This window comes from Podarcis tiliguerta, assembly GCF_965153285.1.
Source record: "Podarcis tiliguerta genome assembly, chromosome: 17".
NCBI classification, from domain to species: Eukaryota; Metazoa; Chordata; class Lepidosauria; order Squamata; family Lacertidae; genus Podarcis; species Podarcis tiliguerta.
The window spans coordinates 28,672,008-28,699,495 of NC_139550.1; the positions used below are offsets into that span (position 1 = coordinate 28,672,008).

The 27,488-nt window shown below is 44.1% G+C and overlaps 1 protein-coding gene across 1 annotated transcript; it reads right to left on the reverse strand.

The window, feature by feature from the left end:
- Positions 1-27,353, reverse strand: TMEM39A (transmembrane protein 39A). The gene is made up of 9 exons (XM_083420245.1): positions 27,131-27,353; positions 12,158-12,351; positions 10,304-10,526; positions 9,216-9,299; positions 6,039-6,193; positions 5,156-5,504; positions 3,412-3,599; positions 1,437-1,557; positions 1-310 (listed from the first exon to the last, which is right to left on the reverse strand). Exons 2-9 carry the CDS (start codon positions 12,268-12,270, stop codon positions 77-79), a joined length of 1,467 nt encoding a protein of 488 aa, XP_083276371.1. The 5' UTR covers positions 12,271-12,351; positions 27,131-27,353; the 3' UTR covers positions 1-76.
- Positions 27,354-27,488: the final 135 nt, after the last annotated feature.

Here is a 27,488-nt window from a genome sequence, read left to right on the forward strand (position 1 = left end):
TATTTTTTAAATATTTATAAACAGTTGCAAGGAAAAAATAGAACTGTATGAAAATATCCTTCCCTTCTTCAGGTGATTAATGGGCTTTTAATCCGTAGCTGTTCAGAGGATACGAGTATGCCCTGCCCAACACTATACGGTCCCGCAGGAGTTTAAATAAGACATAGTAATTGCAGAAGAGGATCAGGGCCATGGAAAGGGTATGGTTCCACTTCTCTGACCGCAACAGGGAGTAGAGCTGATAGCAGACCACGCTGCCTTCAATGAGAATCAGCAGGTTGAGAAGCCGTAATGGACGGTGAAAGAGGAACTGTAGGGAGGGAAAAAAACAGTGCTTGAAGGGTCAGAAAGCAGACCGTTTTATGAAAACCAAATTCTGGGGGGCAGGGGAAAAGAAATAGAGGCCCAACAACTGCATCTGAAGCCCCAGGGCTGTAGCCACTAAGAACACTGCTGTGGTTCTGTTATTTGAACCACTGGATCAGATTCAACTACTCAGTTCTGCTAGAGGAAGCCGTGCAAGGGCTTGTGCTAGTGTAACAGGGCTTCCCCCCCACCATGCGCCTATCCCAAACCTTCTCTAGAAGCAAGGAGATGTGAGATCATTCTGTCGGACAAGCAGTAATGCTTGTGCTGATGGAAGAGTCTTCTCAGCATACCTGAAGGAGCGTCTCCACGCCTATCGTTCAGCCTGGACACTGAGGTCCAGCTCCGAGGGCCTTCTGGTGGTTCTCTCATTGCGAGAAGTTACAGTGAACCAGGCAGAAGGCCTGTAGTGGTGCCTGCCCTGTGGAACGCCCTCCCATCAGATGTCAAGGAAATAAACAACTATCTGACTTTTAGAAGACATCTGAAGGCAACCCTGTTTAGGGAAGTTTTTAATGTTTGATGTTTTATCGTATTTTTAATATTCTGTTGGGAGCCACCCAGAGTGGCTGGGGAAACCCAGCCAGGTGAGCAGGATATAAATAATAAATCATTATGATTATGATTACTACTGCTACTCCTCAGCTTAGCGCTACACTGAAATTCACCCCGTTATATTGCCAATACAGGGTTTCCCAATCTTGGGTCTCCAGCTGTTTTTGGACTACAAAAACTTACTCAGGGGTTATATTCCCAGGTACTGCTGTATATGTGAAATTGTGCACAGTGGGGAACACCATCTTAAAAAGCCAAACTCCACCAAAAACCCACAATCATCCTCCCGACCTCACCACAATCACTTCCTCCAACTCCAACAGACCTCAAAGACTCATGGGATTGCAGCTGCAAAGGCTCCTGGGATTGTCAGCTGCTTTCCCACTATTTGGGGGCCATTTTTGCCCATTCCGCAGTTTACATCAATTTATTTATTTGCAGGCGTCAGAAAAATTGTGCTTAAATGTGGTGGTGGGGTGTATGAATTCTTACGTAATAATACTTACGGTACTTACATAAAAGCGGGCATGGGACACATCTGAAGGCACTGCTACGTTATAAGGCCCGACTGCTTTGTATAGGCATCGACTATGTCGCACTAGCACTCCCTGTGGCCATATTGTGCTCTCAGACCAGCTGTGGAGTATGACAAAGGGACTCGGTGAGTATCAGAAAGCCAACCTGGAGTAATTTCACGATTCAAAATGTTATATATACACTTGGTCATATATACACCCTGAATTCGTGTTGATTGGTTTAGGCATTTATATACACATATTTTCAAGCAGTAGACACTGAAATAACAACAAGAGGTTTCAACCGAGTTGTAAATTCTGAATTAGACTGGTCAATACAAACATACATAAAATCTGAGGTTTCAACTCTGTTTCGGAAAGTAGAATCTTTCTCTGGTAGCCATAAAATACACAAAACAAAGACACATTGAGTTATGTAATAAAGCTGACAATCTTCTTGTACGTAGGTTAAAAATATATGCAACTGAAAAGAAGAATATCTCAGGTGGAATAAAAGGAAAGAAACCCCAAGGGTAAAATCATAAATAGCTTTGCATATACAAATCATAAAACCCATCCTTCACCAACATGGTACCCTCCAAGATATTTTGGACTACAACTTTCAACCAGTTGTACAATTTGATGTGAATTTGAATAAGTAAAAACCAATTTCATAGGAATCCTAATTCTCTTCTTTATTTTTGCTCTGGAGGTGTACAGATGAAATTATGAAAAATTAGACACTAAAAGCTGAAATAAGCAAGCGGACTTTTTTGGAAAGATTAGCTAACTTCATGAGAAGGCCTGCTTTAGTACCACTAATGTGAAACTGCCCTGTATTAACTGCAAGAACCCTATCCTGTCCAATTTCAAATTTGGAGCTGGGAGAGGGAAGCAAGGGATTTATCCCCAGTGTGAGGTCAAGAATCACAGTCTAATTCTTACCTAAGCCTGTCTACTCAGAGTTAAATCCAACTGAGTTCAATCCGATATACTTCCAATTAAGCATGCACATGCTTGCAGTTACCGTGCAGTAAGCTCAATTAAACACAGCAGGACTTGCTTCAGAATAGAAATGTACTGAAAGAGAGGTAGGGTCCTGGGCGCTCACAATTTTTGGTTTGGTTTGTGGACCCTTTTTTATCCATACCTGGGCAGTGCCCCAAGTATGTAGAATCCACTGCTTTGTTGCCTAAAGGGCAGGCACTAAAGGTATAGGTAAAGGGACCCCTGACCATTAGGTCCCGTCGTGGCCGACTCTGGGGTTGCGGCGCTCATCTTGCTTTATTGGCCGAGGGAGCCAGCGTACAGCTTCCGGGTCATGTGGCCAGCATGACTAAGCCGCTTCTGGCAAACCAGATCAGCGCATGGAAACGCCGTTTACCTTCCCGCCGGAGCGGTACCTATTTATCTACTTGCACTTTGACGTGCTTTCGAACTGCTAGGTTGGCAGGAGCAGGGACCGAGCAATGGGAGCTCACCCCGTCGCGGGGATTCAAACCGCCAACCTTCTGATCAGCAAGTCCTAGGCTCTGTGGTTTAACTCACAGCGCCACCCACCTCCAAAGGGCAGGCACTAGATCACCTAAATTCAAATGAGACGAAATGATGATTTAAAAACTTGTGATTTGTCTGTTAAGTGATTTAAGCTAGGGAGAATGATGTTACACTATTTCTCTGCGCCCTCTTCCTACAATTCTCACTGGATGAGAAGACAAAAAAACAAAAAACAAAAAACGCCCACCCTGCCAGTTACCACAATAAATTCTGCGAAGAGTCTCAGGTAAGCCTATCAAAAACAGATCTCAATAACAATAAATGAAAGTATGGCGCACAACAAAATCATTGAAGAATACTGACAGAGACAATGTAGTCTTGGGTCCAACGAAAGCAAGGTGCAAAATTAGGATACCTTCATATGCCCTATTTTCTTTCCCTTGACCCTTGTCAACAAATGCTTTGAGGTCACACTCACATGTGCTGGGGGGCATTGCTGTATGAACCATGTTCCAGCTTCTGCCACTTGCCCAGGTGGGCAGCTGATCTGTGTAGCAAGTCACAATACTTGGGAGGAAGCAGCTGGGTGGTGAGCATGACAAAGGCGTTGATCCACACCATGATGAGGTGTTCACAGGACCAGCGCATGTCATAGTACTGTGTGCTCTGCAAGAAACCAAAGAGGGTGTTAATGCCAACGCCCCAGAGATCTCAAGAGTGGGAAGACGGTGCCCTACAGCCATAGATTTAAGAAGCTAACTAGGAACTGCAAGGCCAGCAAAGGACTCTTTGAGATCCTCCTTTCTCCTTGGCATACATTACATGAAATTTTTGCACAGCCGATGTATATGCCGCTATGGAATATGTGCACACCCATGGACACTGGCATGGAAGTAAAACAACAAGCCCAAGAACGCTTTTTGGGTACACAGAGAGAATCTGGATTGGGTGTGGAAGGTCCAGATCTGCACATTAGACACCAGCCTGATAAGAGCGCCAGTGATCTATCTGGACAGCTTTCTGAGGTCTCTGGTAAGCCAGCCTGGATATCACAGCTGCCCCTATTCTCTAACCATATTAATTCAAATCCTGCAATGGCTCCCAGTGGAGTACAGGATCAAGTTTAAGGTGCTGGTTTTAACCTTTAAAGCCCTATACGGCCTAGGATCCTCGTACCTACGGGACTGCCTCTCCTGGTATGTCCCATGGAGGACCTTACGGTCTTCAAACAAAAACTTCTTGGAGGTCCTGGGCCACAGGGAGGTTAGGCTGGCCTCAACCAGAGCCAGGGCTTTTTCGGCCATGGCCCCGATCTGGTGAAACGCTCTGTCACAAGAGACTAGGGCCCTGCGGGACTTGACATCTTTCTGCAGGGCCTGCAAGACAGAGCTGTTCCACCAGGCCTTTGGCCAAGGCACAGTCTGACCCCCTCCTTTGGTAATCCTCATAGAATTCTAGCCCTATGGTTGCCATTAATTTGATTTTGAATTGATTTTAGAATCCTGTGTTACTTTTATTGTTGTTAGCTGCTCTGAGCCTGGCTTCGGTTGGGGAGGGCGGAATATAAATAAAAAAAAATTATTATTATTATTATTATTATTAGTAGTAGTAGTAGTAGTAGTAGCAGTAGTAGTAGTATGAACACCCAAGGCACTGCCAAATCATGATGTGAGCTGGGCATCAAATGCCTGCTAACAGTACCAAAATACAGTGGTACCTTGGTACTCAAATGGCTTGGCTCCCGAACAAATTGGCTCCTGAATGCTGCAAACCCTGAAGTAAGTGTTCCGGTTTGCGAACATTTTTCAGAAGCTGAACGTCCGGCACAGCTTCTGCTTGAGTACAGGAAGCCCCTGCAGCCATTCAGAAGCAGCACCTTGGTTTTCGAACGGTTTCGGGAGTCAAATGGAACGGATTAAGTTTGAGAACCAAGGTACCACTGTATAGTTGTTACAGTTGTCTGGGAAAGAGGGCGGGGCTAATAGATGTGATGAAAAATGAGTGGGCGAACCACAGTGGCACTACATGTATGGCAGGACCTAGCTGCCAATCGGGAGTGATACTCCAGAATCAGCCACATTCTGCCATCCAGGCTGCCAGAGGGGAGACAGAGAAAGGGAAATTTAACCAGAAACCCACTGTATTAACAATCCACAGACAAGATTTAGAAGGTGGTGGCAGCAGCGGCAGCAATAGCAATGAAGGAGTAGGGCAACAGCTACCTTCACAAAGCACAGTGGCAGGAATGCCACATAATAGGCACTGAAGAGGGAGTTGAATAGAACCTCCTTGATTCTGCGGTTGAAGTCTGCTTTCAGGCATTCCACCTCGTTGCGAATGAGGTCTGGAGACAAGGGGCAGCTGTGTGTGGGGATGGGCACGGGGTTGTTGAACTGTTCTTTCAGGGACTCTCTCAGGAGAGAGAGGAAGTCTTTGGGCTTGACGAGGCTGCCAACCCCCGTGGCACCAGAATCTACCAGCTGATCCTGCACCAAATAGCCACAGTCTGTGGGAAGAGGCTGTGTTCTGCTGTCTTGGTGGAAGCAGCACAGTGGGACATAGACACCAAACCTGCAGGGAAGCGAAAGGCGAGAGTGAGATTACAGCCTGTGGTATATTAGGCATTCCAACCATGAACATCTGAAAGGAGCTTCCTGAGCAAGAGGCTTGCATTTCCTGCACCCAGGTTATTCGCTCATGTGCTACTTTTGTGGTATGCCTCAACTCCCAGGGCTAAGCAGTGAGGCCATAGTTAAAGGAGCACAATCGTTGCGTTGGCTCTATCTCTTCAATTGCTGCCATTATTCTCCCCTTTCCTACCCACCTTTAAAATCTACTCTTCCTCATTGGCTCATATATTGCATTAAGTCGATGGACCAGATGTCTCTTGACCTTTATAATGATTCTAGCAGGGAAAAGATGTTGAGAGAGGCATCATTTTCCTCCTACCCATTTCCCCCGAAAGACCTATTCAACTGGCAGCTTTTAACCCTGTCGATTCTCTGCCAATCTTGTGTGGATCAACAGGGCTTCTCTTTGTCATGCCTTGTACTTTTGGACCCTTTCCTATTTATTACGTTCAGGATACAAAAGAATGATACTCACGGGTAGCCAAGAAAGAGGAGATTCAGAACAGAATGGCTACGGAAAAGGTTAACTAGTGTCCAGCAGAGCACCCATCCACACAAAGTGAGCAGCACCAGGCGTGCCAAAATCAGTGCCGTGTAGTGAATCACTGATGTAGTTCCCACCTGAGAGGCCTGCAAATTCAAACACCAAGAACCATCAGCCCTATAGTTACTCTTCCTATATGCCGCAATACATTCCAAGAAACAGCCTGACCTACCATCCCCACACGGTATAGCATGGCTCTCAAAGCCAAAAGGAAACCATTTTTATTTTATTTCTTTGCTAGACTTAACAAAATAGTAATGAATGCTTTAAATATAGTTTTTTGGGGGGAGAGTACTGAAAGCAAGTAATTAAAGGTAAAGGTACCCCTGGCCGTACAGGCCAGTCTTGACAGACTGTAGGGTTGTGCGCCCATCTCACTCAAGAGGCCGAGGGCCAGCACTGTCCGGAGACACTTCCGGGTCACGTGGCCAGAGTGACATTGCTGCTCTGGCGAGCCAGAGCCGCACACGGAAACGCCGTTTACCTTCCTGCCAGTAAGCGGTCCCTATTTATCTCCTTGCTCCCGGGGGTGCTTTCGAACTGCTAGGTTGGCAGGCGCTGGGACCGAGCAACGGGAGCGCACCCCGCTGCGGGGATTCGAACCGCCGACCTTTCGATCGGCAAGCCCTAGGCGCTGAGGCTTTTACCCACAGCGCCACCCGCGTCCCTGAAAGCAAGTAATTATATCCTCCTTAATACTGCAGGTGTTTGTGAGGATAAAATACTAGCTTAGTGTTCTCTCTGACCGTAGTGAGACAGGGGAAAAAATGGCATTACAGTTGTATCTTGGAAGTCGAACGGAATCCGTTCTGGAAGTCCATTCCGACTTCCAAAATGTTCAGAAACCAAAGTGTGGCTTCTGATTGGCTGCAGGAAGCTCCTGCAGCCAATCCGAAGTCGCGGAAGCCCCAGACGTTCGCCTTCCAAAAATAGTTCGCAAACCAGAACAGTCACTTCCAGGTTTGCGGTGTTCGGGAGCCAAAACGTTCGAGAACTAAGGTGTTAGAAAACCAAGGTATGACTGTAATGTTAAGATTCAGAACCAATCAAAACAAAACCTACCACAAGGGGTGAGTGCTACCCCACTATAGTACCTTCAGTAAATAACAAAACTTGTTTTTTCATTGTTTGTTTAATCAGGAGTAGCCAATTTGGTTGATGCTGTGGACTACAGCTCCTGTTATATCTGACCATTGGCCATGCTGGGGGATGATGGGAGCTCAAAATATCTGGAGGACACAAGGCTGGCTATGCCTGTTTTGAATGGGTGTGTGCATGTGTCAAACACCGGATTTCTGAGGACCATGCTTGGGGATCCATCTAAGACCAGACCCAACCATCTCCAAAGTGTGGTGCTAACCAAACGCAGATCAAGTGAGCCAACCACTTCCCTTTTCCAAACGTCTATGGTAACAAGGCTCTAGATCAGGGATAGCTAACATTCTACTCTCCAGATGGACCATTGACTCCAATGGTCAGGGATGATGGGAGTTGCACAACAGCATCAAGCTGGCTATCCCTGCTCGAGTTGGTGTCTTGAACACATGCAGCGGCATTCAAGATCAGAGGAATCATGGAAAGAGTTATTTCCATGTCCTGGGACATTGGGACCCAAATTCAAGGTTTTGGTACTAACATAAGGTCCTATAAAGCTCAGGACCAGATTACTTTAGAGACTGCCTTATCCCTTATGTACCCAGTAGATCCCTCAGGTCTGCAAGCTCTAAAGATCTCAGAAGCCTGCTCCACAGTAATACGTAATAGGGCTTTCAGGGTGGCTGCTCCAGTTCTGTGGAAAGATACACACTACAGTGGTACCTCGGTTTTCAAATGTAATCCATTCTGGAAGACCGTTCGAGTTCTGAAACATTCGAAAACAGAAAACTCAATAGCCGACAGCTAGGTTTTAGGATCTTACACTCAGCGGATGTCGTGTGGCATGTTTGATTTCCGAGGTGTGTTTGAAAACTGAAGCATTTACTTCCAGGTTTACAGCATTCGAAAACCGAAATGTTCGTCAACGGAGACGTTCAAAAACTGAGGTATCACTGTATCTGCACTTTCTCAAAACAACTCAAGACATTTTAGTTCCAACACAGGGTTTCCAAGCTCGACAAATGTGTCTTTGCCCTAAGTGTCTATTTTGCATTGTTTTAGTTTTGTTGTGCTTTTGTTTCTTAACCTTTCTCATAATTTCCAGTGGCCTTAGAGGCTGCAGCATCTAGAGCTATCTGAGATCCTTGTAGCAAAGTAAGTTTTGGAAACAGAAGATGCGTATCAGAAGTCTAGGAACCACTATTTTATGCCCCATCAACAACAGTCCAAACTATATAAAGTCATCAGAAGCTTGGACTTGGAATGCCATGCACATTTAAAAATGACCTATGAACAACTGACTTTCAAACTGGCACTCGAGAGATATCTCACCAATGAATCCCGCCCTATTTGCTCGTCTGTTAATCTCACAATTTCTCCCTTGGTTAACACTTTTAAGATGCAACCTCTACTGGCACTGTCAATCTTGCTTGAATGAAGTGCTGTTCACTTAATCTCTGCCTGTATTGCTATAGGTTCCTATTGGAACCTCACTGACTCTACCACTAGTGCAAATCACCCTGGGCTAATCCACTTTCTGGTTGTTAAAATTTAAGACTATTCCCAACAAATCCTCCCACAGTTCCTTTTCTTTTCACCTGACGTGGCAGCTGTTAACATCAGTAATGGCAGCACTCCACCAAGGTGAATGAACATGTAAGCCAGGGGTCAGCAAACTTTTTCAGCAGGGGGCTAGTCCACTGTCCCTCAGACCTTGTGGGGCCAGACTATATTTTGAAAAAATATAATAAACAAATTCCTATGCCCCACAAATAATCCAAAGATGCATTTTAAATAAAAGGACACATTCTACTCATGTAAAAACATGCTGATTCGTGGACCGTCCACAGGCCGGATTTAGAAGGCAACTGGGCCGGATCTGGCCCCCGGGCCTTAGTTTGCCTACCCACGATGTAGGCTTTCATGTGTGGCAAATAAAAAAACGACAAGCAGCATACTGAGCTCATTCTAAACCTCCGATTTCTTTGGGAGAGTTAATTGTGACAACATTACCTCAGAGATGAGGGCCCATACCAGCCTCCGCGCCAGCATCACTGTGATAAATGCTGCCAGATGGTAATCAATGAGGTGAAAGTTCTAAAGGAGAAAAGAACAGCGTATTCACCAGGGTGAAGGAGAGGCCAGAAAGGCAGGAGCTGCTGAGATGACATAGCAGAAGCATGGAAATTCCTATAAAGGAGAACCAGGACACACTGTGAACCATTCCAAGTCTGCCAGATAAAGAGGGAAGAGAAGGGGACAGATTAAGCACATAGAAGCAGCTTGGGAAGGCTACCGTATTTACAACTGCTACTTAGAAAGGAAAACCTAGGAGCAGACATTCTGTAGTTTCCTGTGAATTTCTGGGGGTTTTTTGAGGGAAGGAAGGCAGTAAGCATAAGGGGGAAAGGCCCCACTCTTCTGGGGTTGTGAAGCCAGCCTTTGGGATCTGGAGGAAGGGACTCTCCCATCAATCTCCAGACACTACAGTGATGCACACACACACACACTCAAACATTAAATGAAGAGAAAAATGGTCAAACACACAAAACTGCACTGGCAACAGCCTCACTCCCTTGAAGGAAAACAGGAGGTGGGGGAAGGGGCTGTAAGTGGGAAAATGACCAGATCAGGATGAGTCACAAAGCAAGGAGGGAGGGGTAGATTGGGAACCTTTTAGAACTCCATTAGGCCAGTAGATAGTAACCCAATAAAGAGAGCATGTAGAGGGAAGACCTGGCTGCCCTCGTTCCCTTGATAGAAACAGGAATTCACAGGCAAGTCCAGAAGATTCATTGCTCCCCTTAGGGGAGGAAGGCAGCTAGTTTAAGGAATGTTGAAAGACAGTACACCCCAGGGCAGGAACCCCATGGCCCAAAGCTCCAAAATGCCCTTCCTTCCTACTCCCCCAAGTGTAGAGCTGCCTTGAGAAGTCGTAACCCAAAGGCTGCCTTTGAGGGAGAAAAGGGGTGTATTTCATAATGTCTGGGAAAAAGAAAGGATGGCAGACTTGGTGGTGTCAGCTGAGCTACAGAGACACCATGATTAAACTTCCCTAAGCAAACTGCAAGAAGGGCATGCGGCCAGCAACATGGACTCACCAGTGACGTACAGGAGGCAGGGTGGTTGTATGGGTACCACCACACGGTCTTATAGATATTAATATACTGAATAAAGAGGGCCACCAGCAGGTAGATGAAAAAGAAGAACTCAAACAGAAGGTTCCCGTCTACAGGCAGCTCAGGGATTCGGCAGTGTCGCACAGGCTCAGGGGTGATCAAGGCTGTAATTGGAGGAGCAGAGAGGCTGATAGCACTACCATTCCTGAAAAAGAGAGAAACAACACGTCACTAACTCTTGCCCGTGTTCCTGGGATATCTCACCCTATTGTGGGTTAAATGCTTAGCATTTAAGAGTATTTAAATCAATGCTGGGGGAAACCTCTGCCTGCAATTTTGGCCAAGCAACACCCACATGCTCTAGCCATGGCTCCTGTAGGGTCTACCTTTCCTTTGCAAGAACAGGCAAATCAAGCTATTGTTGCCGCCTGCAAAATGCTACCTTGGTTATTGCTGCTTGCAAATACAGTGCACTTTGCAAGCACCGTCAATCAACTGACCTTCAGTGATGCAAGTGCCACCATGGTCTCCAACGGTTCCAAAGTCCTGCAAGGTTTGCTCACACCTGGCAAAGCTAACACTAGGGGGGATGGAGAAAGAAAGGATCTGGTGTGCTGGCCAGATCCCGTTTCCCACACCAGGTTTAAATTGTTCAATGTTAACTACCTCAAGAGATCCTTACAATTCTTTAACATAGGTCAGTATGTTCATCCCCATATTGCAGATATGGGGCAGATTTGTCTAAGGTCAACTAGTAAGAAAATCACAGAAGCAAGTTCTGAACTGGACACTTCTTGATATGCAGCTTAACCACTGTACTACACTGAACAGTCCTTAACACAAAAAAGCAAAGTACTACACACAGCACTCTCAATGATTTAGAACAAGTGATTTCTCTCTCTCTCCACACAGCCTCTGGTAGTATGGGCTGTGACATGAATGATGAGTAGCACCTCACCACAGGCAAGTGCGATGCATGCCTTTGTCAAGAATTTGACACTTTTTAGCTTAGTATGGTAGGATGGAAACACACGTCACATATGTCCTGTGTCCTTCCACGGACGCCCTTTGTTTTTCCACTTCTGCAGAAGCAATGCCAGAAAAAATGGAGCTCAGACCATCAAGCAGAGATACCAGATTTTCCCCAGCCTAATCCTGTTCCAGCTTTGTCTGGTGTATCAGGAATAAGATAATGTAACCAAGCAACCCCCTGACACTAGATGCCTAGCAGTGCATTCCAATCCTCTGGCTTCCTTATCTTAGCTTTCTCAACCTTCAAAACGTCTATGATATGCAATGTTTATTAACGAGCAATGCTCAAGTCAAGGCCACAATTTGAAGGAACAATGGGAAATTAAAATCCAACTAGCTGGAAGAGACACCCCATGACCCAGTGAATATCCAGATCTGAGCGCCAACTCTTGGAATGCCCAGAAGAACAAAAAACAACTGGTTTTATATAACATTTAAAGATGCTTGGATGAAAACACTTGTATGTGTAACCTTGATATAAGAACTATTGCTTTCTTTTCATGTGTGCTGTACCTTACGAACTGGAACTGATGGGCCACCTGAGGGGAAGGGGTATGTAAAGGCTTTCAGGTCACACAAATGCCTGAGGCGGCAACCCACCTGAATCTCCATTGCCCAACAGGAGTATGAGATATAAAATGAGCCAAACACAGAGTCAGGCAAACACACCCTGTCAAATTCAAGGCAACAACAAGCGTAAAGAAACAAGATTCTTGTGAACCCAAGTGTGACCTGATGATAACAAGTAATAACAAAAGTTCTGCCTCCCACATTTAAGCCCACAATATTACGTTTCGACTTAACCTGTTTCTTAGACTAGTGCCGTTGCCACAGTTCCCACCAACCAACGTCTGGAGAGAAGGCAAAGCTGAACGGCTTAGCTGCTGCCGACTGGGTCCCCTCCTTCCACCGGGCATGACCAGGAACCAATCCACCTCTTCCACCTCTGGCAGCCTTTGCCCTGAGATCTAGGTAACAATTCACAAGACTTTCCAGCTCTGCAAATGAGAAAAAGAAAGAAAGAAATTAGTTAGTTCAATTGTGCCTCAAGCATCTGCTAAAATGAACCAAGTGCCTTAGATAACTCCCATGGCCCCAAAACTAGCCTTTTACAAAGTGTCAAGAAGCATATGGATAAGAGGAATTCAGCTGGCGTGGTGTACTTCAGACACTTTCAATAAAATCCTGCAACAAAGAATCCTGAACCAGCTTATCAGCCATGAGATAAGACAACAGGACTTATGGAGTACTAACTTGAGTTTAAAAAACTGGAAACAGAAAGAAGAAGCAACAGGCAGTTCTCCCATCGGAAGGATGAAGTGAAATCCCCCTAGGATTGGTATTGGAAGCACGGGATGCAAGACTACACTGGTTTTTGGTCCGATTTTGCAGGGCTCTTCTTATATCCTTATCTAAAATATTAGCAACATTCCTTAACAATCTGCAGTACCCGAGAGTTTTGACTTCAGAGAAAATGTCTGCAGAAAATCCTCACATGGGTGACTAGCTGCAAAGAAGTCAATGCTACTGGACCCCTCATATGAATAGGGCATTTTGGCAAGTGTAACTTGAAGCACGTTACTTTGGATCCTACTAAAACAAATAATTATATTTCCGCTCTGATACATCGGAAAAGATGGATTGGAATGAAGACAGTGTTGTTTCACAACAATGGCATATGTGAGACAGTACCTGGAATTTCTGGATCCCAGCCTATTAATTGCACTTTTGTTTCAACTTTCACTGATCCCTAACTACCACCTGGGAGTAGAAATCCACACCTCACCCGCAGCCCACGCCAGGGAACATAACCATTATAGGTTAGAAGATAGATGGGGAATCTGTGGCCTCTCCAAATGTCCTAGGCCTAGTTCCCATCTACCCCAGCAAGCATGGTCAATAGTGATGGAATACAGACACTGTAGACATTAGGAAGGCCACATAGCCACCAAAATTAGGAAAATAATATAGTTAGGGCACATACTGCAGACCATTTTTATAGCACCACCAATGTGCATGACATTGTTGTAATCTAGACTCACACAAAGGAGTAAGTTGCCATGACTAACGATCATTACAAGCTTTCCTCCTTTACTTCAAAATAATTGTCAGTAATAGCTATTGGTCCTGTATTAAATTAGTATTGAAAGTTGAAAACCAGCATACAACATTTCCTATTGGGAGGTTTATATGAACAATGATGTGGCCTAGGTTGTGGCTGACACCGATTTATTTGGGATGGTGAAAACCCAGAACAGAAACAATCAACTTGGTACACAGCAAAAACGAAAGGACAATTCCATGTTAGGGATTAGTAGGGGAGAAAATGGGAAAAAAAGACGGCCAATATGTGTTTATGGTGTTCATTGCGTTTGCAATCTGTATACAGTTCTGCTTGCCTCATCTACAGTGTAAGTTCAGAGAAGGGCAACAAAACTCAAAGGGTTGGAGTCCCTTAATTTAGTTGTATTTTAGTACATAAATATGTACCCTGCCTTTCCATTAATAATGCCCAAGGCAACTAACATTATAAAAAACAAGGTCAGAAGTAATGTCATAAGAACTTCTAAAAGCAGGCCACAGAAAATACGACTGGCAAATGTCTGACAAAGCAGATGAACCTTTAACAGGCACCAGATCACTCGGGGCAGGGAGTTCCACAGGGGTTCCCATAGGAATTTCCCTTTGAGGAAGTGATTGAGCAGCCTAGAGAATTGTTTCCTCCTCAATACCAGACCTCAGGGTTGCACAGTGAAAATGGCAATTGATTTAGGACTAACAGAAGAGAGTACCTCCCATGAGGCATAATTAGAGTGAATTCTGTAAGTTGTGAAGATCACCTTTGTCTTGGATGACTTCAAAAGGGGGTAATACAAGTTCATGGAGCGTAGTGGTCGTAGAAACTTGTCACTGATTAATCTAAAGGGGCGCCCATGTTCAGAAGCACTGCACCTCTGGATACTAGCTGCCAAGGATCAAAACAAGGGAGGTCCCTTGTCTTCATGCTCTCCTTGTGAGCATCCTGGAGACATTTGACTGGAAATCTCATGCAGTTGGAGCCACTGCTGGAAACAGGATTCCAAAATAGATGAACTATTGAACTAGCAGCGCTCTTCGATTATGGCGTTACTTCACTTGACCAGTTGAGATGCTACAAGATGACATTTAGCTGCCAAGGCATAGGCCTCTATTGAGAATTAACATGTGAAGCAAGCATGTTGATATGGTGGGGCTGCCAAAAGATGCAAATGAAAGATGAGAACATTGTGTATATCAAAATAGGTTTTGTGGCCATACAAACTTAGATCAAAATATTACCCCTTATTCAGGGGATAAGAACTCAATGTCCTAATCACTTCTTGTTTCTTACTCTCAGTGTTGTTATCTACATTCCTGCCCATGGTAAGAGTTATCTACTGCCACATTAAAACTACAAGGCAGGATACGTATCTAGGCGGATTTCCTGGGATCACTTTCAACTGCCTTTTACAAAATAGGGGCATGGTCCAACCACATTAGAAGTGCTTCAGTCCTCTTGATTCTAATGAGAGAGATATCAGAATGTGCTTAGTTTTATCACTGAAAGCTTTAATTAAAATATATGGAACATTCTGTTACGATCTGGAGAGCCAAGTCTTTGCTCAGTTGCAATTATTTTGTATGTCTAAAGACCTGTATGTATTGCAGCAACACTGTTTGCCTTATGGAGTCCAGCTTCCATATTGACCCACTGGACTTTCAAGTTCAAAGTTGGCAAAATCTTTTATTTACTGACCTTGGATAATACTGTCAATCAGAATAAAATACTATTAGTAGGGGGAAAAGCAGCATGTACATAAAACTGACTTTTCGTTCAGATTCCCTGATTTCTGCTTTGTGACTAAAGATAAACATTTTAAAGAGAGTAGAGAAAATGATGTTATGTGAGAGAACACAAACACATATGTGCATTAAAGGGAAGCCAGAATTACTGGCAACAAAGGCTGACAAGATCCTAAACAGCTGCCACTTTGGTAGAAAAAGTGATTCTACTGGCATCGCAAGAACAACTAATCACAAAATGTAGAATTTTAAAAACTTGCTAAAAAGGAAACTTTTCTGTTAAGCTTTGGATAGAGCTAGGTAATAGAGAAAAATGGGGCTAGATTTTGGACAATTGTGACAGCATTTGAAATTCCCATTGTTCTAGGCACATGTGAAAAATGAACATAAGATTTTAGCTGCAGTTCATTCGTTTTCAGCTTTGTATTCTTGTTATAAAAAAGTGTGCCTAGACATTCCATTGTTGCACCCATAACCTAGGTTTAAGATGCCATTTAGCTCCTAGCTTTCATATATCAGTTTCTAACACTGAATTGCTATCATATGGAATGAGGGACTATTACTACTACTAATTTATTATCTGCCCTTCACCCTAAGGTTCCTGGGTGGGTTACAGCCATGGTTTGGCCTAGCATTATGTCTGCATCCAGGCTCACAGTTTTAACTCGCTTAACGTTATGTGTGAACTGGACCAATATACTGTAAGGCAATACTTTTACTATGCAAGAAATCTTGATTTGAAATGTGTATATATACTCCACCTCTTGTAGTAGAAGGCCCACAAATCAAAAGAACTGGCAAACCGCTTAGGCCTCGCCTTGCTAACGGTTAGGCAATTCTATCTGTTGTATTCACTGGTGCTGCAAACACCATATTCAGTGTCATTGCATATAAACATAATACATACAGATAACTTGCCATGTTTGCTTACATGCAGTAGCCAAATTACTCATACTGTGCACCCTTCAGTTTTATTAGGAACCATTACTATTAATTATTTTTGAACTTTTAAACTGTCCTTCATCGTAAAGGCTCCCTGGATGTGTGTGTTTTTTGTACAAATCAATATAAAATTAACATTATAAATACATGAATAACACAACGCAATTACAGTCAACGGAACCAAATCAGTAATTCAGCAGCAGCTCCTCCACACACGAGCATAAAAAAGTGATTAAACATGCAAAGGAGCTTAACGTGGTAAACAGCCAATGCACCACTGATGGGGAGAAACTTCCAGGAAAATGGGGCACCCTCACAGAGAAAGCTCTGCATTATGCTCCCTCTCAACTGCCACACTCATTGGCAGAACCATGAGAAAGACCCCCTCAGTCAATCCTAAGGGAGGAATTCAACGCAGCACTAGGAACATCATTTTTGCTTGCCTGATAACAAGATCTCCCCCTCTCTGTGCCGGTGCGCTATTCTGGGGGCTATCGCAACCCACTCAAGCCAATTTGGTGGTCGAGGAGGAAGTGTCGCTGTGGAAGTCCTTGTGCGTACTTCTACTAGCAAGATGGATTAGCTGGATTGAGCCATCAGGCACAGGTCTGCAAATACAGTAGCAAGGAAGGCACTCCTTCAGATATTTGGCACTTAAGTCATTAAAAGCTTTATAAACCAAAGTTAATCCCTTGAATTGGGCACAAACTGGTAGCCAGTGCACCAGCAGAACCAGTATTATGTGGTTCATTCTTGCTGTACTACTCAGAACCTATACAGCTGCTGTCTTAAAAAGGAACCCCACATCTAAGACATTAGACTAAGGCTTAGGTATTAGCCAAAATTGGGCCACCATCAAGCACTGGGACTTTGCCCGTTTACTTCACACAAACGAAACCTGACTACTCCCAGAGACAGTCAGAAGCAGGGCTGACCCAAGCCGACAATTTAAATTCTGTAACTGAGATAAGATCATTGGTATACGCACGGGTAGCAAATATTTAATCCATGTTTAAACTTGGCACCAACAACCCATTAAAATCACAACGCGCCACCAGGAGCAGGTAAACAGTACTGGGAAGGAAAAGTATTAGACTTTCCCCGTATTAGACAGTTTTGCACAGCTCAGCAGCTTTTTCCATAATGGAGATAGTTTGGAGCTGGCAAAAGCATGCTGGTAGGAAGTCTGGGAACCACCTGCTTTTCTGCCACAACCTGATTAATGCCCACCAGAAGCAGCTTTTCCCAGTCACATGCAAGGTCGCAAGTACCATGAAGTTAAGGTCCCAGAGAAGATAGGACCGCACTGCAACAAATAATCTGACAAGTGTCTTGATTTTCTTTGGGAAGCCCTAAATGGTTTTTGCCAAGTATAAGCACGCTGCAATTCCCAGCTATTTGTGTTTTTCCAAACTTGGGGGAAGCTCACAGTCATTCTGTTCTGAATCGAAGTCATTCTTATTTCGGTGCATTCATTCCATTATGTGTGTTATCCCAGATATTTATACAGCTACAGACCTGATCAATGCAGTCTGCATAACATATTGCTTCACCACAAGGTATGTTTACACGTGATTACAAATCAACAAGTTCTTACAAGCCAACACGAACGCAGCAGCCTCAGAAGAAGACACTATGCATGGAAGCAAGGCTGAAAAACACATTAATTCACGGGCGTAGTGTGGAGGGGGTTGCCAGGGTGATGGCCCTGGGCACATTTTTTTAGGGGGCGCGGCACATTTGGCCCCTCACGCTGCCCTGCCAGCCCTGTGCTGCTTTGCAAGGCTGGGATCTAATCTGAATGATTTGCCTGGCAGGGCGATATGAGAAGGACGCAACAGCCAATCCCAGCCTCTCCCTTGCTTTGCAAAGCAGGGATTGAAGGGAGCATGGCTGTTGCATCCTTTGCACGCCACCCTGCCTGTCCCAATCTAATTTGTGAGGCTGGGGCGATCCAAGGGCTACGTCGGCCAGCCCCCCGTGTGGGCAGGCAGGCAGTGCAATGTGGTTCTGCTTGGCTCTAGTGGGTAGGGGCATATTCCAGTGGTGGTGGCGGCAGTGAGGGCTGAAGCACTGCGCATCCGCCCCAGGCACTGGCAAACCATGCTACGCTTCTCTATTGATTGCTACTAGAAATAATTTGTTCTCTTGTAGTCCAAGAGAGAGTGTAGCATGCACAGGAGGACACATGCCCAAATGAATGAAGGGAGGTGGGGACCTATCTCTCCTCATGAACACCACGAAGAACTTGTCCACCAAGAAACTCCGCACCATAAGATAATCAAAACAAGTGAGATAATCTAAATAAGATGCACAAAATAGTGCAGTGGTTTTTGCATAATATGGTGCAATCGTAAGTACTGACTGGATTTTGAAAACAAAATGAGTTAACAAGAGAAAGGCTTTTCACATGGTGACATTTTCACGATTAAGGCTGATTCTGAAAGCAGATATATTTTTACAAGGTGTGAATTAGGGATACACATTCTTTCTGTTAGCAAGCAGTCAACTTGGCATTGAAAACCGCTGGAAATGACATGTTGAGTGACGGGAAGAGATTTTAATGACCCTAAGAATCAGGAGATGGACAGACAGGCTAATTAAAAGTATTCAAAAATATAGGTATTTTATATCATTTCAACATAATTTGCATGACTGGTGCCTTGTCTTGATGGACATTTCTTAAAAAAATATACTGGAATGGATCCAGTCTAATGTAGTCACACATAAGTCCCATTGAAATCAATGGGTCTTGTTAGTCATGACTAACATGGATTGGATTCAATCTATTTTTTATTTTTGTTTCACCACAGAAACTCACTGAATCCTTTTAAGAAATTTCAGTTTACATTATTAGTATTTATTATTTATACAGCACCATTTTGAACTGATTGAAAACATTAGAGCAGGGATTGCGAACCTGGTGCCCATGGATACTGGTGTGCCCACTAGTACCTCCTGTGATGCCTGCAAAAGGCTCAGTAATATCTCCTCAAAAATCCAAAATGCATGAGTCAGGGGGTAGGGGGATGCCCACATCTTTTTTCTGTTTCTGTCTCTTTCCATTCCTTTACATGTGGCAGCCATTTTGTGTTATGTCGGACACACTACAGCTGCCATGTTCCAGCGTTCGAAATTAGCTAGGCGCCAGTCACATTTTGCGACTCAATGAAAATGTCTAGGAGCCATGCTTGGCGCCTATCATTTTCACTTTCCTAGTTGCAGTCAGCTGGTCTGCCAGGTACAGCGGCAGCAAAAGATGAATGTCTCTTGCTGCTGTGCTACCCTGCCAAACAACTGATCTGCCCAGTAGCGCAGCAGCAAAAGATACACTTTCCCCCCTTTTTTTTGCTGTCCCAAGGTGAATCAGGTAGGAAGACTGGTAGGAAAAGGCAAGGTAGACTGGTAGGAAAAGACACATTTTTTTGCTGCTGCACTACTCTGCAGTCACCTGATTCACCGGGCAGCAATAATAATAATAATAATAATAATAATAATAATAATAATAATTTTTGCTGCCAGGCAAATGAGGTGTTTGGTGGGGTATAGCGGCTGCGCTACCCTGCAGACCCCCAGACTGGCCCAGCAGCATTTTGTTTGTTGTTGTTGTGGGGCTGCCTGGTCTGGTAGCGGGGTAGAAAGAAAAAAGGCACCTAGACATTTTGTTTTGGCACCCACAGCCTAGGTCCCAGGAGCCACATGGCTCCTAGCATTCCTATCCCAGTTTCTAACAATACATGCACCTATACTACTTTCTCAACATTCTCAAATGTGCCCACTCAAAACGTTTGTGACCTCTGGACTAGTGGGACACTAGTGAAAGAGATACAGGTGCTGGATCCATACTTAATCGTGCTTAGAGAAGACCCTACTGAAATCACTGGGACTGAAGATAGAACTGTGGGTGATATCCAACTTAGGTTATGACCTGCACCACATACCTGCAGGTAAGCCCCTTTGACTCAACAGGACTTACTTCTAAACAGACATGTATGGGACTGTGCTATGAATTACGTAAGACCACTGATTTTAGTGCACCTGTTCTGAGTATGACTAACACTGAATACCAGACTAAGCCTGGATCTAAACTTATAAAGCAGGAGTGAGAAACATTTTTTGGTTCCACAGGCAGTTCCTGGTCATATTTGACAGGTGAATGGGCCAAACTACTGTCAATCACATGACATCACAATGTGCAAGATGCTTTGAAATCTTAAAATTGGGAAGTCCCCCACCAAACTGTTTTAGAAGAGGAACCCATACAGGTTTGCATGGAATCCTCTGCAAAAACAATGGGGGCGGGGACATCCTTTTAAGTGAGAGATTCTGATTCACCTCTACCACCCAATCTCATTATTGAACTCGGATTTATAAACTATTAATCAACTTCCTCCTATCAATAGTGACTAGTTGCATACCAAGTGTGACCAAGCAGGATTTATTACAGGAGGAGAGTTGAAGATCAGCCTAACTAAATACATAGGGGATAATTATTTACTGAAACATATGTAACATTTGTTTGCTTAGATTAAAGGAAGATAAAAGTAAACCTATATTTATACAGCACCATCAGTAAGCATGATGTTTTATAGTGTATAAAAAGGTTTTCCTACATTGAGGAGCTTGCAGTATAATCTTACAACAAAGAGGAGATGGGGTAAACATCAAGCAACATGTGGGTGCTTCTGTTCATATGTATTTAATTTAAGCTTAGTTCCATGCCTAGTTACCATAATGCGTAGGAACAAAGGGGTTATGTCAAAGGCTTTATGGAAAAAGTTGAGTTCCGTGGTGAGATTTGAAGGAAGGAAGAGAGGCATCAAGAAAGTTGCAGTATCTTTTGAGGGAGCAGAAGACCTTTGCACAGTGAAATACAGTGAAGCTAGAGAAGGAAAGATTATGGGCAAGGTTGAATGTGCCCAGACTGAAAACATGGAACAGAAGTGAACTGGCAGGGCACAGAGGAGCTGGACTGGACTACATGGAACTGGCGGAAATGACTGGCAGAATCCGAGACCAGGGAGAAGAGTCGATGGAAGAAGATTGGGAAAAATTTAAAGTATATTTACAGAAATATTGCAAAATTAATGAATGTTAGAAGAATACTGGAAATGAAGTGATATGGTTTTAGCAGAAATGTTATTAAGAATTATGTAAAAACTGATTGTTAATGGGTTAAAGTGGAAAATTTAAAATTAGATCGTGTTAAGATAAATTATAGAACAAAAAAATTGAGAAAGAGGGAAAGGATTTGCTGAATTAACTAATTTGAATTAGAATACAAAAAAAGGGAGGTGTGAGGAAGTCGAGGAAACAAGCAAATGAAAGATAAAGATATGAAATTTGGATGTGTTTTTAAATGTTTTTTCTTGCTGTTTTCTTGTAGTTTTTTTCTTTTTTTATTCTTGATGTATTGTTTGTTAACTTTTTATTGCTTGCTTTTTTTTCTTATACTTTTTTCTGTAACTATAAAACTTCTAATAAATATTATTTTTTTTAAAAAACAGAGGAGCTGGACTGTTGGTGGCGGTGGCTGCAGGGCCAGAGGCTGACCCAGGGGAAGGGAGAAGCGATTTATGGGGTTTATGCCTCCTGTGAGACAGGGCTGGAGTCAGGGCTGGAGGGAGGGGAAGAGTCTGAGCAGGAACATATGGGGAAGGGATGCAGGATGCAGGACAGGAGCCCGAGTAAGAGGAGGGGTAGGATGCACCAGGAAAGGAGGAAGACAGGGTACCTGGGTGGTGCACGTGGACCATCAGACGGAGGTACCTAAGTTTGGATAGAGACGTGGTTATGCAGTTACACCAACAGTCCAGTTCAGAGCACAAGCCTGAGGAGGGGATGCCAACCACTTGTCGGCGGAAGTGTGTGCACATGTTCTGTGCACCTTAGGAACTACTGTAATTGTGTGCTTTGTCAACAAAGAATTATGCTACCCACCGTTTGTCTTCCTTGGGCTAGGTGTGCTCAGAACACCAATGAAATCATAGCAACCATTAGGCAGATTAAGGGAAAAAATATTATTTCCTGAATTTTAAGGGATATTTCCCCCAGAAATACTCTTCTTATGACTACATAAATTGTAATATTTACATCAGATTATATCCAGTGTTCGAAACTCCCATTGTTCTAGGCGCATTTTTCGACAGGGAATTTTATTAGCGAGAGCAGTTTCTGAGCTCTGGGTGCAGTACTGTGCCTAAAATTTCAGATTAAAACTGCAGAGTGGAAGGAAAGGAGGACCCTTTTCTGCCTCCCCACTTCCAGCTGCTCTCTGAAGACTGGAGAAGAGACCCTCTTAAGAATATTAGGGGGGTGGGCAAGGGAAGGACTAGACCATGTGAAAAATGAACATAAGATTTTAGCTGCAGTTCATTCATTTTCAGCTTTGTATTCTTGTTATAAAAAAGTGTGCCTAGACAATCTCTTGTTGCGCCCATAATCTAGGTTTAAGGTGCCAGTTTCTAACACTGTTCATACCCTTCGAGTACTTCCAAATTCAGAACTATATTTTGTAACGTTGCACCAATTTAGAAACCAAGCTTGGGGAAACTTTTTAAAAAACAAAGAAGCTATGTCACCTGCTTCTTAATTTAACTAACCAAGGGAGCAAGATATTGCATATTTAAAGAGTGACGCCTTTCCAACATAGTTTGGAAGATTATGAATGAGTCATGGACTTGCATGCTTTCCTCCCCTTCCAGCCTCTGGTACATGGCTTCTCTCTCTATTTCCTGTTTAGCACCAACCATCATTTTGCCAAAACATCTGAACTATGAACCTGCCCTTCTCTGGGGAGTGCAATCCCATCCAAAGCAGCCTTGTCTTTCCAGTTCTTTGAAAACTCTGCATGCATAATACTGCCATCTTGTCTGACTCAAGTTTTAATTTGCTGGGCCCCATCCAGCCCGTTAATGCCTCTAGGCACTGTTCTAGAACCTCAGACACCTAGCCTGATTCAGATAGAATGGAGAGATAAAGCCACTCTTAGCATTTAGCCTTGAAGATATATATCTAGAGATAGAGAGAGAGAGACTTCAATTAAAGTAGACTTTTATATTCATGAAAAATATAAAGGATGATGGTGTGACAAGGATTAGTTTGGATATTTATATTGTGCCTTAGCACATTTTTCTTTAAAATCAGAGATGAGGATGAAATCTAATCATTTATCGCCACAAGTATCAGTACTCCGATCCTCAATATGCTTATTTTAAAGTCTCATTTCAAAATACTCTTAGATTTGCTAACTATAAGGTGTGACCCACTAAAACTGCCATGCAGGTGCCCATGTGCATAAAGCCCATGGTAAAGCTCAGATATACATATGGCCCAGTTGCTTTGCAACAGCAGCTGGCAACTGCTACAACCAGCTGGAGGAATCAAAACAGTTTCCTAGTCAGGAATATAGCACCACGGCCTTGTTGATCATTACCAGTATTGTTGCCAATGCACACACCACTTACAACAGCTTGGCTATACCTAGGATTGCAAAGCAGCACAACACTGTACAGTGCTACATGGAAAAGATTGGATTTAAACTCAACACTAGATTCACTGGACAATGGCCACATTCGTCCATAATGCTACCCACAAATCTAATTAGTCTGCACATTAGCAAGGAGTCCCTACTTTGCTCCTCTTTTTCTAAGGAGTACAGCAGGGGTCAGCAACCTTTTTCAGCCGTGGGCCAGTCCACCACCCCTCAGACCATGTGGTGGGTCGGACTATATTTTTTGGGGGGGAATGAATGAATTCCTGTGCCCCACAAAAAACCCAGAGATGCATTTTAAATAAAAGCACACATTCTACTCATGTAAAAACACTAGGCAGGCCCCACAAATAACCCAGAGATGCATTTTAAATAAAAGCACACATTCTACTCATGTAAAAACATGCTGATTCCCAGACCATCCGTGGGCCAGATTGAGAAGGTGATTAGGCTGCATCCGGCCCACGGGCCTTAGGTTGCCTACCCCTGGAGTAGAGAAACAAATCACAGAGTAGCTGGCTTCTCACTCATTGTTAATTTGGAGGTAAACACAGAATACTAAACCAGCTCATAGCCATGGTTTGTTGGCATTGCGTGTAAGCACAGCCCATGGTTCTTAGCAGAGAGTAGAGTGATGCATACATATATCTATTCCTCACCAGTAATTACAAGGAACCTAAGTAGGCACACGCCCTTTGCAGATACCAATGGAAATATTCAAATGATCAACTTCAAAATGGAAAATCTGTGAGAGACAGCTAACCTACTTGTTTCAGAGTGCTGTAAATTAAGCTGAGCATCTACACATTTTAAGGGTTGAGAAAAATGAAAACACTGTTTGGTGACCCTTCGTATCAAGAAGTTTCTGAGTGTAAGTCAGAAGTAGGCCCTTCATAAACTTTTCCATTAGCATATTTTTCAAAATGGAGCAGGCAGCTTTCCTTCATTGTGTCTGTTTCCAAAAATCCCCAGTTTTTCCAATCTTCACCAGAGTGTCCAACCTCTCCTGCCTATTCTTCAGAAAAATGAATTCACAGTAATGGGAATTTACCCTTTTAAGAATAAGAATTATTCATTATTTCATATCTATTATTCATGAAGACATTACTCACATGTGCACTAATGTGAAACCAAAACCAAACCTATTTTAGTCCAAAATTCATGAGCCACTTCCTGAGTTCAAGTGACCACAAGATATAGCTTCCTGACATAGTAGGAAGAGATGCTATTTAAACTAGAAAATTAAAGCTGCAATTCACCTTCCTGAGAGTTAAGCCCTACTTAACTACATCTGAATACATGGCTGAACTAAAAATATAACAAATGTTGTCATTTCATGTTGAGCCAGCAAAACCACACAAGATTATTTCAAAGTACCTTTCGCCTTAAAACAATCACCATCATCCACACAGGATTTCCTTCCAGAGGTAGTAACATTTAGGAATGTAGTGTTAATGTGCATTTTGATGACAACATAGGTAAATGGTTGCATTGTAATTAACACTTTCAAGGTGCTGATCAACATTGTCCTGTTGGGGCAATTTCTCAACTGGGGCCAGAAGCCACAGGTGGATCCTAATGAACACAAATTCTGTTGGAGGTGTTTTGAAAAACAGGTCCCAAATACCTGCAAATTTGGGGGATAACTGAAAAAAGCAAATCCCATTCTTACCTACATATGCAAGTTACATTCACACAGGCAAACTGCACACATTTGAGTACGGTAACAATATTATGCTTTAATCGTTTCAGTTTCAGTGTCTGTTTTGGCTTAGATGGGCACCAAATTGATCAGAATTCTGAACCTGTTTTTTTGGGTTTGCTCTGGTATGTTTGGAACCCACCTGTTTAGTCCTTCTAACTGAAATATGGCAAGCCTTACTGCTTAGCAGATGTGCAATCTTATCTTGTGCCACATGTTTAATCGGACAGAAGTTCTTTGAGTTCAGTCGGGCTTATTTCCCCATAAAGTGTGCACAGGATGAAGCCTAGGCAAAATTACACAATGTTTAGAGAGGCAGTCAAATGTTCTAGTCACTTGCTCCTGCTGAACGCCTAATTCTGAGGGATACTCCTGAAGTGCCTGACACTAATATGCAGAGCCAAACCTTTCAAGTCCAGATTTCTTTTTTTGGAGACAGAAAAAGGAGAAGTTTAAATAAGCCTCAACAGCCTCCACAGAATGGAAAAACATACATATCAGCCTAGGTAAACTCGGCCCTCCAGATGTTTTGGGACTACAACTCCCATCATCCCTGACCACTGGTCCTGTTAGCTAGGGATCATGTTCAGGTGTTGTTGGACTACAAATCCAACCACCCCAGTCACTGGTTGGCCACGTGGAAGCTGGAAGTTTAAGCAACATTCAGAGGGAACGAACTAGGTAACCCTAGGTTTTCATGTACAACCATAATATCACCCAAGGAGAACAGGAGGTGGCATTTATTTTAAATGTGAGGCAACCTAATCCCTATACGAAAAAGGGGGGTGTTGAAGAATGAGGTGGGGGCATGACTTTTTTCAGCTGGAACCCACTGGAACTCAGTTCTGCCACCTCTCAGGTGGGTGCCATTAGCATTCTAAGAGAATGAGGGAGGTGTTCGTGGTTAAGTCCAGCACCTCTTTTCCTAGAAAAATAGGACTGGGTGAGGGAAAGAGTGCCACACTGTATCAAGGGGAGTGGTAGTAGAAGGAAGAACCGGCTCTCCCCGTACAAATCAATCTCAACAATGCAATCGATGTCTGTAAGGCCTCAACATAGGAACTGGCCTTTTCTGAAGTGGCTCCCTGCTTGTGAAATGCTGTCTCTAGGGAGGCTCGCCTGGCACCTTCATTACCTACCTTTAGGCGCCAAGCAAAAGTGTACCTCTTTCCCTGGGCCTTTGGCTAATTATACAACCTATGGCCATTTAAACCGTGGTGCGTATGTGTACGCCGCTATAGTTTTTGCTTCTTACGCATTTTCATGTGTCTGTGTCACAAACCGCCCTGCGATCCTTACGTGAAGGACAGCATAGAAACCTATAAATCAATCCATCAATAATGCATAAGTAAGTAAATAAGAAATATTCTCAAGTGGTGTTTGAAAGTGAAAGAGAGAGAAAGAAAGAGAGAAAGAAAGAAGTGAAAGACACCTGAGGAAGAAAAGTGTATGTATTGGGGAGGAGGGGGGCGGGTTGGGATGCCAGTGAGTAACTGAGCAGCAGCAAACTGGCAATTAACCCAACGGGAAGGAGGAATGGATGAAAAGCAGCAGAAGGGGGAAGAAAGAGGAGAAGGAAAGGAAATTAAAAAAAAAGAAGGTCTTCCCCTTTGGCTGAGAGACAAAGAAAGGCGGGCGGGAGCTAGGCCGACGGGGGAGGCTCCCCTCTCCTCCTCCTCCTCCCTTGGAAGGGCCTTCCTGGGACGGTGGGGCACCCCGTCCGCGCACCCCTCGCCGTGAGGAAAATACGAGAGTGAGGGAGGGAAGGAAGGAAGGAAGGAAGGAGCGGCCGCTCGCTCTCTCGCTCGCGCCCACTCACCGCCTCTCTAGCAGCACCATGAGGGGGTCCCGCCGCCGCAGCAGCAGCAGCCGCCTGCCCGCTCTCGGGGGCCCGCCAGGCTGCGGAGGGGACCCGTCCCGGAACGTCCCGGTCCGGCTCCCCGTTTCCTCTTGTCCCTCCTTTGCTCGTTGTCGCCGCGACAGCAGCGGCGGCGGCGGCGGCGACTGCAGCTCCTGCCGCCCTGAAGAGACGTGGCAATGAGGGGCTGATGCGCTCATCAGCGTGCGACGAGGGAGGGGCGGCGGAGGCGGCGGCCAACCCGGGAAGGGAAGAGTGCGCGAAGGTGAGTGGCGGCGGCGGCTGCGGCGGCCATGTTGGGAGTGGCAAAAGACGCCCG

Coding starts and splice junctions, on each gene's coding strand:
- TMEM39A (XM_083420245.1), bottom strand. CDS start 12,270: ATGCCCGGTGGAAGGAGGGGACCCAGTCGGCAGCAGCTAAGCCGTTCA. Junction 5,505..6,038: donor CTCCTCTTTCTTGGCTACCC/GTGAGTATCATT, acceptor GCTTCCCTGCAG/GTTTGGTGTCTATGTCCCAC. Junction 3,600..5,155: donor TGCCACTGTGCTTTGTGAAG/GTAGCTGTTGCC, acceptor GGTTTCTTGCAG/AGCACACAGTACTATGACAT.